General features: G+C 43.4%; 1 protein-coding gene across 1 annotated transcript in view; it reads right to left on the bottom strand.

The window, feature by feature from the left end:
* Positions 1 to 15258, bottom strand: part of LOC124126789 — a 172404-nt gene that overhangs the window by 1936 nt on the left and 155210 nt on the right. Inside the window, exons 2-5 of the mRNA XM_048403138.1 lie at positions 4253 to 4334; positions 3772 to 3904; positions 1025 to 1158; positions 677 to 830 (exon numbers count right to left, since the gene is read on the bottom strand). Of these exons, the coding sequence (XP_048259095.1) occupies positions 677 to 830; positions 1025 to 1158; positions 3772 to 3904; positions 4253 to 4310 (479 nt within the window). The 5' untranslated portion in view covers positions 4311 to 4334. The remainder of the gene's footprint in view (positions 1 to 676; positions 831 to 1024; positions 1159 to 3771; positions 3905 to 4252; positions 4335 to 15258) is intronic.

Genomic DNA, 15258 nt, shown 5'->3' with positions numbered 1-15258 from the left:
TCCGTGATATGACTGATGTATAGATAAAAGCAGCAAAAATCCCCACTCACTCATTTTAACCATCTTCCCTACACAAGGGAGTTAACTGACTATGAAAGTCCAGGTACCACCCTCGCCGAACTAGGCTGGCATTATGGAGTTATATTTTGGCTGGACTAACGAGTTTATACACAGTCCAGTCAAAATCGCGTAACGAAATCAGGATACGGTTCGTAAACAGCTCTGCAGATTTCAGTCGATTGCAGGATTTGCAAAGCATGTGTACTGACAACTCGGCATCAACAGATATTTTCCAAATCTTTTTCTGTATTTATTGAAGATGCTCAAGGTGATTTATTGCACTTCGCGAAGTCAGACTGTTTTATTCAAATATAGATTTTGATTTTGAAAATCAGATACTATTGACTGGGTTCCGCCATTTATTTCGAAGAAAATACAAGTGATATGAGTGGTGGAATCTCTCGATCGAAGGGTCATAGAAGGGACATAACTCATCATCGCCACTGATCGCGCTCCGATTGAACCCAGACATTCCTGCCTAGTTCGACAAGGGTGGAAACTGGACTTTTAATTCCCTTGCCTCGGGAAGATGATTCCAACAAGATATAAAAGCACTTTTCACAATGCTGGACTATCGCCATCGGATTGTGTTCTTTGGTTTGATAATGATACCTACATCTGGTGATGCTGAACAATGGCGGCCTCCGACATGGAGCGGTTGAAACCAAAGGCTGCTCTCCACGCAACCACTTCGGTACAGCTGCGGATGACTCCAGTCGCTTCCCCTACCATGCATGAAGCGTTCACTCGGGGAGGGATGGACGCAAGTACTACAACAGCGAAACAAAATGCTAGCCTTACTTTGCGTAACTTTTCTCAGTAATGATGCTGGCCAAACAGTCACACTTCGCAGTACACTTCAATTTACTGTTCATGTAAATCGTAAAAAGTGAGAGAGAGGTGGGAGAGGTGATTTGAGAGGTGAATTTTGTTGAACCTTTAGCGTGGATGTTCCTGTACTTACGCTGCAGGGCATAGGGTGAGGGGTGGTCGTCGATACAGATGCCGTTGACAGCAGCAAAGCTGCGGAGGGTGTCGCGGTTGTCACAGGTCACCGTCCGCTGGAATGCACACAGACGTCGCTCCTCGGTAACTTCACTGGAAGGAGACAACCTAGACTTACATTTAGTCTCTGAAATCTTATATTACACAATATCCTTCTTGACTCTAAAAATAAAAAAAATTCCCTATGCTGATTTCAGAGCTAGCTTGAGCTGACTAGACTTGCTTTTGTATGCATTTCTAGATTATTATTTTTTCATAAAATAAATATATTCCACGGTCATGGTGCAGGACTAGAGACAACCCAGCAGGTATTAGATCGAAATGGTGGATCTAGTGAATGATTCTAAACGCTGTCTAATGATGAGTCTAAATTTGGACGATATTGTGATTTAAGTGCCTTTTGTTTCGCCGCCCTACACTCTTGCACAGTAAAGGCGGGTGCCTACCGTATTTTTACAATATTATAGCATATCACTTCGGAACAAGTGTGAACGACAGCAGTCGCTTACTACGACCACGGACCTATATAAGTTATACAAGTCCGTGCTACGACAGAGAAACATAAAATCCTGTCCCGAAGTGATATACAAATAATTCAAGCCAAAAGATCTAAAAGAAACTAAATACGACCTAAGTTGTTGCCACCACCACGAGTCAACAGAATGGCAACATTGGTGGATGTGTTGATAAGATGCATGTGATGATATATCCCCGCTGTAACAGCTGTGCACCCAGTTGTTAATACAGTAAAGTACGGTTATAACGAACTCAAAGGGACTACTAATTTTAGTTCGTTATAACCGTAATTCGTTATAAGCATATATACAGCATAACAACAGCATATAGTTGGGACAAAAAAGTTAGTTCGTTATATCCGTTAGTTCGTTAAAAGCGTGTTCGTTATAACCGTAGTTTACTGTACCATGAAATAAACTGTGTCCCCGTGAGGACATGTCAGTAGTAGCTGGTAAAAGATGACCATCAGAATAATGTGTCCTAGAGATGCAAAAGCTATATGGAAATTGTAATTGATGATGATTTGGTTTTGTGTGAAAACGAACTGTTATCCACCTGTAGCTAATTGAGCGATATGTCTTCACAACACTCAAGACCAACACGGCCCGTTCAGTTTTAACGTAAGCTGCACATTAAAAAAAAACAATCGGACAAAAGAAAGTTTGATTTGACCTAAAGATTTCAAACGTTATCAAACCACACCATTAACAAACATCACCATTGAAATATACACCCATTTCTTGTTTGTTTCATTTTTAGCTACCATCAAACAAGTGAGTGAGTGAGTGAGTTGGGTTTAACGCCGCTTTTAACAGTATTCCAGTCATATCGCGGCGTGTCAGCCTAATGTAGGAGGAAAGCCCAAAGTGATGCAGGTCTCAGACGTTTACCACTTCGGTGAAACCCACGAGCACGGGTATGGTGCTGACAAACCTAGAAACATAATCGGGGCGAACCGGGATTCGAACCCACAATCATAGGTTTCTGGCGTGCCCAAGGGACGCAACTCTGCACAGCGAATCGCGGCGCCTTAGACGACTGGGCCACCCGTGACTACCATCAAACAAGGATGTAAACTATCTTTTTCCCGGCAGTTTACTTTGTGAAACTTATGTATGCATATGCATGTCATCGGGCATATGCTGTGACTGTAGTCATTCACGATTTTACAACAAAGCGGCAATCAAAGTGGCAATTAAAAAAACGGCATGTTAAAAAGTATTTAAATATTGAAGTTTGTCTGTAGAATACTCATCCCAAGTGTAAAACGCAGAACCAAATATCTAACTCATGTGAATGTCTACCTTTGATTGTTACTGTCCCCGGAGCGGTGGGGTAGCCTGATGGTTAAGCGTCCGCACGTCATGCCGAAGGCCAGGGTTCCATTTCCCACTTGGTTACAATGCGTGAAGCCCTAATGTCTCCTGTCGTAATATTGCTGGAATATTGCTCAAATCAGCGTAAAGCCATACTCACACCGTAGACACTTTTGATTGTAATATGGAACTAGAAGTGCTTTTCTAATCTAACCCATCGGCATTTATTCGTGTAGAGCAAGGTCCGAGCTGTTGTGTAATCTTCATTAACACACATCAGAACAGGGTTTAGGTATCAGATTGTTTTGTTGATCAGTTAATGTGGAATAAACTGATGTAACACTTTCACAACAGCAAAAATATCACACAACACGTGGCACGTGATGGCTTGTGTACAATATTTGATGCTCCTCAGATGCCCGGTGCTTACAAAGGGTACATACAAATATATCCTATCTCCATTTTAAGATCAATTCAGAGTCTGTCTCCCAGACCCTAGAGAATAAATGATAAAATGAACCAATTCAAGTGTAGAATGATTTGATCAGTCTAGAAAATGAGCATTGTTCTGGGCTCCATTTGGATTTGATTTTATATTCTGTAGATATATTTTTTAAATGAGATAACTTTATTTGTTGGACGAAGTGTTCGTCCATTAAAAACCCTGAACCCATTCGCCATCACGGCTTCGTGACATCATCTTCGACTTCTCTATTATATCCAACTTAGCACCGAACGTCCCTCGCTCACCTGTGCAATTTGATTGGATGGCTATTTTTAGCATCTCATCATTCCAAACCAAGCTGTAAAGGGTATTTATGACAATAGAATGGAGATATTATACCCTGGGTAAGCGAAGATGTGCAAGGTTTACCTGCAGACAGCGTTGAGGGTGCTGTGGATGTCTTGCTGTGTCAGAACACCGTCGAGGGTGACGTAATATCTGAGAAGGGTCAAATGACAGAGGTCGTCCATCCACCACAAGAAGTTGACAACGTCACATCTATCTGCAGGAGTAAGGTTATTGGTCAAAATAGGGTTTGGGGTCCAAATGGAGCTGACAAAGGTTTTGGGAAAGTTTGAAAGAGATGGGTGTCAAACACTTCTATTTAACTTCATTTTGTACAGTTCGATTTAATCTTTAAAAAGACCCATCATAAGAGTGAATAAATTATGTAAAAGTAAATGAATTTATATGCATATATTTTATCGGCTATAACGTCACAGTTATTGGACAATCGTGGATAATTGACTGACGTTTTACTTTGGAAAGCCTTGAACGACAAACAGTTTTAGAAGATTAATACCAGTTATGGACTATGGAACAATATGAAGTATTCTATTGGTACTAATACCAAAATTCTGTGCTCGTGCCATCAACATTCCCAGAAGCAGGAGAGCTGCAAACTTCATTCTGTACAGTACTCCACAAAAAAACTGAAAACAAAATGACAACGCAACAAAACACCTGCAAGCAACATAACAACATACCAAAACACCTGAGAACAACATGACAACGCAACACAACACCTGCAAGCAACATAACAAAACACCTGAAAAGAACATGACAACGCAACACAACACCTGCAAGCAACATAACAACATAACAAAACACCTGCAAGCAACAAGACAATATACAAAAACACCTGAAAACAACATGACAACATAACAAAACACCTGCAAACTACAAGACAATATACAAAAACACCTGAAAACAACATGACAACATACCAAAACACCTGCAAGCAACAAGACAATATACAAAAACACCTGAAAACAACATGACAACATAACAAAACACCTGCAAGCAACAAGACAATATACAAAAACACCTGAAAACAACATGACAACATAACAAAACACCTGCAAGCAACAAGACAATATACAAAAACACCTGAAAACAACATGACAACATAACAAAACACCTGCAAGCAACAAGACAATATACAAAAACACCTGAAAACAACATGACAACATAACAAAACACCTGCAAGCAACAAGACAATATACAAAAACACCTGAAAACAACATGACAACATAACAAAACACCTGCAAGCAACAAGACAATATACAAAAACACCTGAAAACAACATGACAACATAACAAAACACCTGCAAGCAACAAGACAATATACAAAAACACCTGAAAACAACATGACAACATAACAAAACACCTGCAAGCAACAAGACAATATACAAAAACACCTGAAAACAACATGACAGCATAACAAAACACATGCAAGCAACAAGACAATATACAAAAACACCTGAAAACAACATGACAACATAACAAAACACCTGCAAACTACAAGACAATATACAAAAACACCTGAAAACAACATGACAACATACCAAAACACCTGCAAGCAACAAGACAATATACAAAAACACCTGAAAACAACATGACAACATAACAAAACACCTGCAAGCAACAAGACAATATACAAAAAACACCTGAAAACAACATGACAACATAACAAAACACCTGCAAGCAACAAGACAATATACAAAAACACCTGAAAACAACATGACAACATAACAAAACACCTGCAAGCAACAAGACAATATACAAAAACACCTGAAAACAACATGACAACATAACAAAACACCTGCAAGCAACAAGACAATATACAAAAACACCTGAAAACAACATGACAACAAAACAAAACACCTGCGAGCAACATGACAAGATACAAAAACACCTGAAAACAACATGACAACATAACAAAACACCTGCAAGCAACAAGACAATATACAAAAACACCTGAAAACAACATGACAACATAACAAAACACATGCAAGCTACAAGACAATATACAAAAACACCTGAAAACAACATAACGACATGACAAAACACTTCTCCCCAAGTTAAGAGAGTTAACTGACGATGAAAGTCCAGTTTCCACCCTTGCCAAACTAGGCTGGTATTATGGAGTTACATTTTGGGTGGACTAACGGGTGTTTGCTAGTCAAATCAAAATCGTGCAACGAAATGGAAATCCGGTCCGTAAACTGTGGTGCAGATTTCGGGCGATTTGCAAAACATATGCACCGCCAACTCGTTGTCAACAGATATTTTCCAAGTCTTTTCATCTTTTTAATCAAGGTACTCACGTGATTTGATGCACTTCGCGATGTAAGCACTCTTTTATCACAATATAGATCTTGATTATCGAGCAGATTGTCTTGACTGGGCGCCGCCTTTTTGTTTGGAACAAATGCAAGTGATACGAGAGGTGGAATCTGATTGGTCTTTAGGAGAGGCTTAGAAGGGACATAACTCGTAATAACCACACTTGGCGCTACGATCGAGCCCAGGAATTCCTGCCTAGATTGGCAATGGTGGAGACTGGACTTTTAGAGTCAGTTAACTCACTTGCCTCGGGAAGATGGACAAAACATGGAAAGAAGATGTGCTAAAACATATTAGAAGAAAGTACTAAACAGTTTTTAAGATTAGACACAGGAAACAATGAACAGAAAGAAAAGGTAGGTTGCATTTCTTCACATACTGCGTGCTGACAAAACAAGCCGGACGTTGGACGTGTTACATTTTTCATTTGCAGACATTGAACGTTAACACACCAAAGGGACGCACCAAACATGTTATCATAACATTTGTTTCGAGGAAGCAAATGCAGTTAAGAGAGACACACAAGATGCATTTTTTGAATTTCCTGCATGTTTATAGAAACAAGCCGGATGAATTACGGTTTTCGGCGTGTGGTATCTGTAATATACTGCTTGCATTGGCAGAAGCAGGCCTCGAGCGCCGGTGTAAAGAAATATTTAGAACCCCATAGTATTTGGACCTGACCCGTAGTACTATGACCCCCCTAATATAAAACATACGTTGGCAGAAGCAAGCCACGAGCGCCGGACGTGTTACAGTGATTGGAGTGGCGTATCTTTAATATAAAACATGCGTTGACAGAAGCAAGCCGCGGGCGCCGGACGTGTTACAGTCAGTGGCGTGGCGTATCTTTAATATACTACATGCGTTGACAGAAGCAAGCCACGGTCTAACACAATACCTGCGTGTTATATGTATCCTGCAGACACTGCGTACTTCCACTGCGTAGTTCCACTGTGGTGGTCAGTCACGTAATCCAGTAACCCTTAGACTGAATGTAAGTGTGCCTCGTGTATGTACTTAAAAACCAAAGGAGGTTAAGGTCAAACTTTAAATGAGAGAACAGAAACAAGTGGGTCCAACAGTGTATAATTGCGATGTAATGCAGAAATATTTTCACAAATTTAAAATTCACTAGTCCAAACAAATACATTACATGTGTTCAGGTCTATTTTGATGTAAACGTGTATATCGTGTTGTTGATACGTAGATGATGCAGACAAAATTTATATGAAGTCCATCCACTCTTTAACAGTGTTTAACAGCAATGCCTCGTGCAGTCATACAGTTGACATCGTGAACACGTTTTCAAGACCTGCCAGAAACAGTTAACCGAATGCTCAGTGTCATTCACTTATTAAAGATCAATCAAATGATTCATGGATAATTTGCATTCGAGACATCCAGTCCCGTCTGATGCCACACATGGTACAATGGGTGAAGACACAATCTTAGTGTTCCCTGATGCGATTATGCTAGATTATGCCTGAAGACATGTAAATCCATTCTCATTAACTCCATCACATGCAGGTCAAGTTCATCTCACGAAATATTCAATCAACAATACTGAGAGTGATTCGTTTCACGTTCAGTGTATGTCTGATATAAACTACCGGGCAAAGGAAATCTTTCACTTTAAAAATAGTTGTATAAAAAGCAAAACAGCTGGTACAGGTTTGAATCCCCGCAGAAAACATTCGCCCAAATGCAACATGACGACAACAACGCAGATTTTCGAAAGCAGCTTTCCAAATCATGCATTGTTGAAAACGTGCAAAACGTGATTTTGAGACATTGGTCCAAATGCACGTGCGTGATTGTGGCATAAATACCGACGTTGGACAGAGCAGGCATTCAGTAAGCAAAAAACCACCAAGAATATGCCCAGACTTGCACAATGGCAACGAGACAGAACGATCGGTATGGCCAATATTGGGTCTACTCTACGTCAGATATCCAGAACCTACAGACAGGACAGACTCAAGACCGGCCAAGATCGGGAAGACCGAGAGTGACAACACCGGCCGAAGAGCGCTACATCCGGCATATTCACCTCCGAAACAGATGTATGACGGCGACGTCAACGGAGGCAACAGCACTAGGGAATGCCATCAGCAGACGAACAGTCCTTCGACGACTTCGTACGGCTGGTATACGAGCCTACCGACCCTTCCGTGGAATGGCCTTGACCCGTCTACACCGTCAACGCGGACTGCAATGGGCACGAACTGTACGTCGGTGGCAGCGACGTGACTGGGCGAGAGTGCTCTTTACAGATGAAAGTCGGTTCTGTCTGTTCAGGAACGATGGCAGAGTTCGAGTTTTTCGACGAAGGGGAGAGCGACTGGCGCCAAACTGCATTAGAGAAGTTCACCCGTTTGGAGGTGGAGGCGCCATGGTATGGGGTGGCATTTGTGGCCAGATTACAACACGGCTGGCTATCATCCGAGGAAACCTGAATGCTCAGCGATACAGTGATGAAGTGTTGAGACCTTTTGCCCTTTATTCAACATCAGCCAAGAGGATTAATTTTGCAACAAGAAAACGCAGGGCCTCACACCGCCCGAATTGATCAAGACTACCTGAACAACGTTAACGTCAACGTATTGCCCTGGCCAACTTGTTCTCCAGACATGAACCCCATTGAACATCTCTGGGATCATCTTGATCGTCAGCTGAGACAACATGTAACGCCTCCAGCGAACCGACAGAAGCTTGAACAGACTCTATTGAACTTATAGAACAGGATTCCTGTTGACGTTATCCGCCGACTGACGACGTCAATGAGGCGTGTGTTGGCGTGCATGGATGCCCAGGGTGGTCACACTCGCTATTGATGACGTGTTACCTGACTACTGTGTCAACAATGGACTCTTCATGCACTTTTTCAATGAACTCTGATTTGTGTAATTTTTAATTTGGACCCCTTGACTCTTTCTTTGTGTATTGCGAAAAAATGCAATATCGGCATTACAATGCATTTTCATTCTTATTCATGGAAAATGATTTCTGTTTATAAATTAATCATCATAAATCTCACATATGCCTTTGTGTTTGGTGTTTGGTCAAGTGAAGTCGGTGAAAACTTTCTTTTGCCCGGTAGTTTATAACGTCATTACTAGTGCATAACCCTCGATTGAGGACACAGATTCAATTGGGGATAAAAGGCAAGAAGTGCGCGGTCTTGAAAAATAGGTGTAGTGTGAGTGAGTGAATACTGCAGAATGCTGCACCAGGAGTCTGGCCGCTATTCCCTGTGATGAGTTCATGTAGAGTGAGTGAATACTGCATAACACTGCAACAGCAATCTTGGTGCTATTAAATGAGTTAGTTGGGTTTAACGCTGCTTTAACAGTATTCAAGTTATATCGCTGCGTGTAAGCTTAATGTGGGAGGAAAGCCCGAAGTGATGCAGGTCTCAGACGTTTACCACTTCGGTGAAACCCACGAGCACGGGTATGGTGCTGACAAACCTAGAAACATAATCGGGGCGAACCGGGATTCGAACCCACAATCATAGATTTCTGGCGTGCCAAAGGGACGCAATTCTGCACAGTGAATCACAGCGCCTTTGACGACTGGGCCACCCGTGCCCCCTGCTGCTATTCCCTGTGATGAGTACATGTGGAGTGAGTTAGTGAATGCTGTATAACGCTGCTCCAGCAATCTTGCTGCTATTCCCTGTGATGAGTACGTTAGGAGTGAGTGAGTACTGCATAATGCTGCACCAGCAATCTTGCTGCTATTCCCTGTGATGAGTACACTAGGAGTGAGTGAGTACTGCATAACGCTGCACCAGCAATCTTGCTGCTATTCCCTGTGATGAGTACACTAGGAGTGAGTACTGCATAACGCTGCACCAGCAATCTTGCTGCTATTCCCTGTGATGAGTACACTAGGAGTGAGTGAGTACTGCATAACGCTGCACCAGCAATCTTGCTGCTATTCCCTGTGATGAGTACACTAGGAGTGAGTGAGTACTGCATAACGCTGCACCAGCAATCTTGCTGCTATCCCCTGTGATGAGTACACTAGGAGTGAGTGAGTACTGCATAACGCTGCACCGGCAATCTTGCTGCTATTCCCTGTGATGAGTACACTAGGAGTGAGTGAGTACTGCATAACGCTGCACCAGCAATCTTGCTGCTATTCCCTGTGATGAGTACACTAGGAGTGAGTACTGCATAACGCTGCACCAGCAATCTTGCTGCTATTCCCTGTGATGAGTACACTAGGAGTGAGTGAGTACTGCATAACGCTGCACCAGCAATCTTGCTGCTATTCCCTGTGATGAGTACACTAGGAGTGAGTGAGTACTGCATAACGCTGCACCAGCAATCTTGCTGCTATTCCCTGTGATGAGTACACTAGGAGTGAGTACTGCATAACGCTGCACCAGCTTTCTTGCTGCTATTCCCTGTGATGAGTACACTAAGAGTGAGTGAGTACTGCATAATGTCACACCAGCAATCTTGCTGCTATTCCCTGTGATGAGTACACTAGGAGTGAGTGAGTACTGCATAACGCTGCACCAGCAATCTTGCTGCTATTCCCTGTGATGAGTACACTAAGAGTGAGTGAGTACTGCATAATGCTGCACCAGCAATCTTGCTGCTATTCCCTGTGATGAGTACACTAGGAGTGAGTGAGTACTGCATAACGCTGCACCAGCAATCTTGCTGCTATTCCCTGTGATGAGTACACTAGGAGTGAGTAAGTACTGCATAACGCTGCACCAGCAATCTTGCTGCTATTCCCTGTGATGAGTACACTAGGAGTGAGTGAGTACTGCATAACGCTGCACCAGCAATCTTGCTGCTATTCCCTGTGATGAGTACACTAGGAGTGAGTGAGTACTGCATAACGCTGCACCGGCAATCTTGCTGCTATTCCCTGTGATGAGTACACTAGGAGTGAGTGAGTACTGCATAACGCTGCACCAGCAATCTTGCTGCTATTCCCTGTGATGAGTACACTAAGAGTGAGTGAGTACTGCATAACGCTGCACCGGCAATCTTGCTGCTATTCCCTGTGATGAGTACACTAGGAGTGAGTGAGTACTGCATAACGCTGCACCAGCAATCTTGCTGCTATTCCCTGTGATGAGTACACTAGGAGTGAGTACTGCATAACGCTGCACCAGCACTCTTGCTGCTATTCCCTGTGATGAGTACACTAAGAGTGAGTGAGTACTGCATAACGCTGCACCAGCAATCTTGCTGCTATTCCCTGTGATGAGTACACTAGGAGTGAGTGAGTACTGCATAACGCTGCACCAGCAATCTTGCTGCTATTCCCTGTGATAAGTACACTAGGAGTGAGTGAGTACTGCATAACGCTGCACCGGCAATCTTGCTGCTATTCCCTGTGATGAGTACACTAGGAGTGAGTGAGTACTGCATAACGCTGCACCAGCAATCTTGCTGCTATTCCCTGTGATGAGTACACTAGGAGTGAGTACTGCATAACGCTGCACCAGCAATCTTGCTGCTATTCCCTGTGATGAGTACACTAGGAGTGAGTGAGTACTGCATAACGCTGCACCAGCAATCTTGCTGCTATTCCCTGTGATGAGTACACTAGGAGTGAGTGAGTACTGCATAACGCTGCACCAGCAATCTTGCTGCTATCCCCTGTGATGAGTACACTAGGAGTGAGTGAGTACTGCATAACGCTGCACCGGCAATCTTGCTGCTATTCCCTGTGATGAGTACACTAGGAGTGAGTGAGTACTGCATAACGCTGCACCAGCAATCTTGCTGCTATTCCCTGTGATGAGTACACTAGGAGTGAGTACTGCATAACGCTGCACCAGCAATCTTGCTGCTATTCCCTGTGATGAGTACACTAGGAGTGAGTGAGTACTGCATAACGCTGCACCAGCAATCTTGCTGCTATTCCCTGTGATGAGTACACTAGGAGTGAGTGAGTACTGCATAACGCTGCACCAGCAATCTTGCTGCTATTCCCTGTGATGAGTACACTAGGAGTGAGTACTGCATAACGCTGCACCAGCTTTCTTGCTGCTATTCCCTGTGATGAGTACACTAAGAGTGAGTGAGTACTGCATAATGTCACACCAGCAATCTTGCTGCTATTCCCTGTGATGAGTACACTAGGAGTGAGTGAGTACTGCATAACGCTGCACCAGCAATCTTGCTGCTATTCCCTGTGATGAGTACACTAGGAGTGAGTGAGTACTGCATAACGCTGCACCGGCAATCTTGCTGCTATTCCCTGTGATGAGTACACTAGGAGTGAGTGAGTACTGCATAACGCTGCACCAGCAATCTTGCTGCTATTCCCTGTGATGAGTACACTAAGAGTGAGTGAGTACTGCATAACGCTGCACCGGCAATCTTGCTGCTATTCCCTGTGATGAGTACACTAGGAGTGAGTGAGTACTGCATAACGCTGCACCAGCAATCTTGCTGCTATTCCCTGTGATGAGTACACTAGGAGTGAGTACTGCATAACGCTGCACCAGCACTCTTGCTGCTATTCCCTGTGATGAGTACACTAAGAGTGAGTGAGTACTGCATAACGCTGCACCAGCAATCTTGCTGCTATTCCCTGTGATGAGTACACTAGGAGTGAGTGAGTACTGCATAACGCTGCACCAGCAATCTTGCTGCTATTCCCTGTGATAAGTACACTAGGAGTGAGTGAGTACTGCATAACGCTGCACCGGCAATCTTGCTGCTATTCCCTGTGATGAGTACACTAAGAGTGAGTGAGTACTGCATAACGCTGCACCAGCAATCTTGCTGCTATTCCCTGTGATGAGTACACTAGGAGTGAGTGAGTACTGCATAACGCTGCACCAGCAATCTTGCTGCTATTCCCTGTGATGAGTACACTAGGAGTGAGTGAGTACTGCATAACGCTGCACCAGCAATCTTGCTGCTATTCCCTGTGATGAGTACACTAGGAGTGAGTGAGTACTGCATAACGCTGCACCAGCAATCTTGCTGCTATTCCCTGTGATGAGTACACTAGGAGTGAGTGAGTACTGCATAACGCTGCACCGGCAATCTTGCTGCTATTCCCTGTGATGAGTACACTAGGAGTGAGTGAGTACTGCATAACGCTGCACCAGCAATCTTGCTGCTATTCCCTGTGATGAGTACACTAAGAGTGAGTGAGTACTGCATAACGCTGCACCGGCAATCTTGCTGCTATTCCCTGTGATGAGTACACTAGGAGTGAGTGAGTACTGCATAACGCTGCACCAGCAATCTTGCTGCTATTCCCTGTGATGAGTACACTAGGAGTGAGTACTGCATAACGCTGCACCAGCACTCTTGCTGCTATTCCCTGTGATGAGTACACTAAGAGTGAGTGAGTACTGCATAACGCTGCACCAGCAATCTTGCTGCTATTCCCTGTGATGAGTACACTAGGAGTGAGTGAGTACTGCATAACGCTGCACCAGCAATCTTGCTGCTATTCCCTGTGATGAGTACACTAGGAGTGAGTGAGTACTGCATAACGCTGCACCAGCAATCTTGCTGCTATTCCCTGTGATGAGTACACTAGGAGTGAGTGAGTACTGCATAACGCTGCACCAGCAATCTTGCTGCTATTCCCTGTGATAAGTACACTAGGAGTGAGTGAGTACTGCATAACGCTGCACCAGCAATCTTGCTGCTATTCCCTGTGATGAGTACACTAGGAGTGAGTACTGCATAACGCTGCACCAGCACTCTTGCTGCTATTCCCTGTGATGAGTACACTAGGAGTGAGTGAGTACTGCATAATGTCACACCAGCACTCTTGCTGCTATTCCCTGTGATGAGTACACTAGGAGTGAGTGAGTACTGCATAATGTCACACCAGCACTCTTGCTGCTATTCCCTGTGATGAGTACACTAGGAGTGAGTGAGTACTGCATAATGCCACACCAGCAATCTTGCTGCTATTCCCTGTGATGAGTACACTAGGAGTGAGTGAGTACTGCATAATGTCACACCAGCACTCTTGCTGCTATTCCCTGTGATGAGTACACTAGGAGTGAGTGAGTACTGCATAATGTCACACCAGCACTCTTGCTGCTATTCCCTGTGATGAGTACACTAGGAGTGAGTGAGTACTGCATAATGCCACACCAGCAATCTTGCTGCTATTCCCTGTGATGAGTACACTAGGAGTGAGTGAATACTGCAATACGTCAAATCAGTATTATTGCTGCTATTTGCAGAGAAGGGTACATGTAGAAGGAGAGTGCTTGGAAAAACTACAGGAAACTTTAGCATTTTCAATGTGGTGAAACAGTCTAAGTTTTCAGACTCTCAGGCCTCATTTAATGCATGGGAAGCTGAACAATGTGGATGACAAAACTGAAAGTTCTGAGCACTGAAAACTCAATGACACCAACAAATCTGAAAACACATAAAGTGAAGAAGTTTGTTTCTGTCATCATGTTTTCTTGGCATTACCATAAACATAAAGACCAAATACAAATTGGGAGGAAATCTGTGCACAGCTGATTGCTATTTCCGGCTTAGTTTACGAGAAATTACACACGGTAATCTTAGTGAGTGAGTGAGTGAGTTGGGTTTAACGCCGCTTTTAACAGTATTCCAGTTATATCACGGCGTGTCAGCTTAATGTGGGAGGAAAGCCCGAAGTGATGCAGGTCTCAGACGTTAACCGCTTCGGTGAAACCGACGAGCACGGGTATGGTGCTGACAAACCTAGAAACATAATCGGGGCGAACCGGGATTCGAACCCACAATCATAGGTTTCTGGCGTGTCCAAGGGACGCAACTCTGCACAGCGAATCACGGCGCCTCAGACGACTGAGCCACCCATACCCCCCACGGTAATCTTAATCTCTACTTATAAAACAATGCCTTTGAGAGCAGGATATACATTTTAAATGGTAAATCATCATGTCTGGTGATGTTGTATATAAAATTTCATACTTTTATTGACCATGTTTGTTATAGATCTAGATTCTACCTGCTTATTCACCTGAAGCAATACGATGTGATGTTTTATTTTAAAGCGCATATTAATACTCGATAAATCTTTTTTTACACTAAGAATCATAAATAACTTCTATTCTAATCTTTTTTTGAAACTCAGAAACGTGCAACGTAGATCGTGTTAGGTAGGCAGAGCATGTAAACTGTTTTGTTGGTCATCCACCACCTACAACTCGACCTTCATAAAACCGCTGATCATCTATTACGCTCATCAATTATTTGGACCCCGAAGGTAGAAT

This window comes from Haliotis rufescens, unplaced genomic scaffold (genome assembly GCF_023055435.1).
Source record: "Haliotis rufescens isolate VD_foot unplaced genomic scaffold, xgHalRufe1.0.p SCAF_3, whole genome shotgun sequence".
In the NCBI taxonomy this organism is placed as follows: Eukaryota; Metazoa; Mollusca; class Gastropoda; order Lepetellida; family Haliotidae; genus Haliotis; species Haliotis rufescens.
This window is presented reverse-complemented; position numbering and strand designations above follow the sequence as displayed.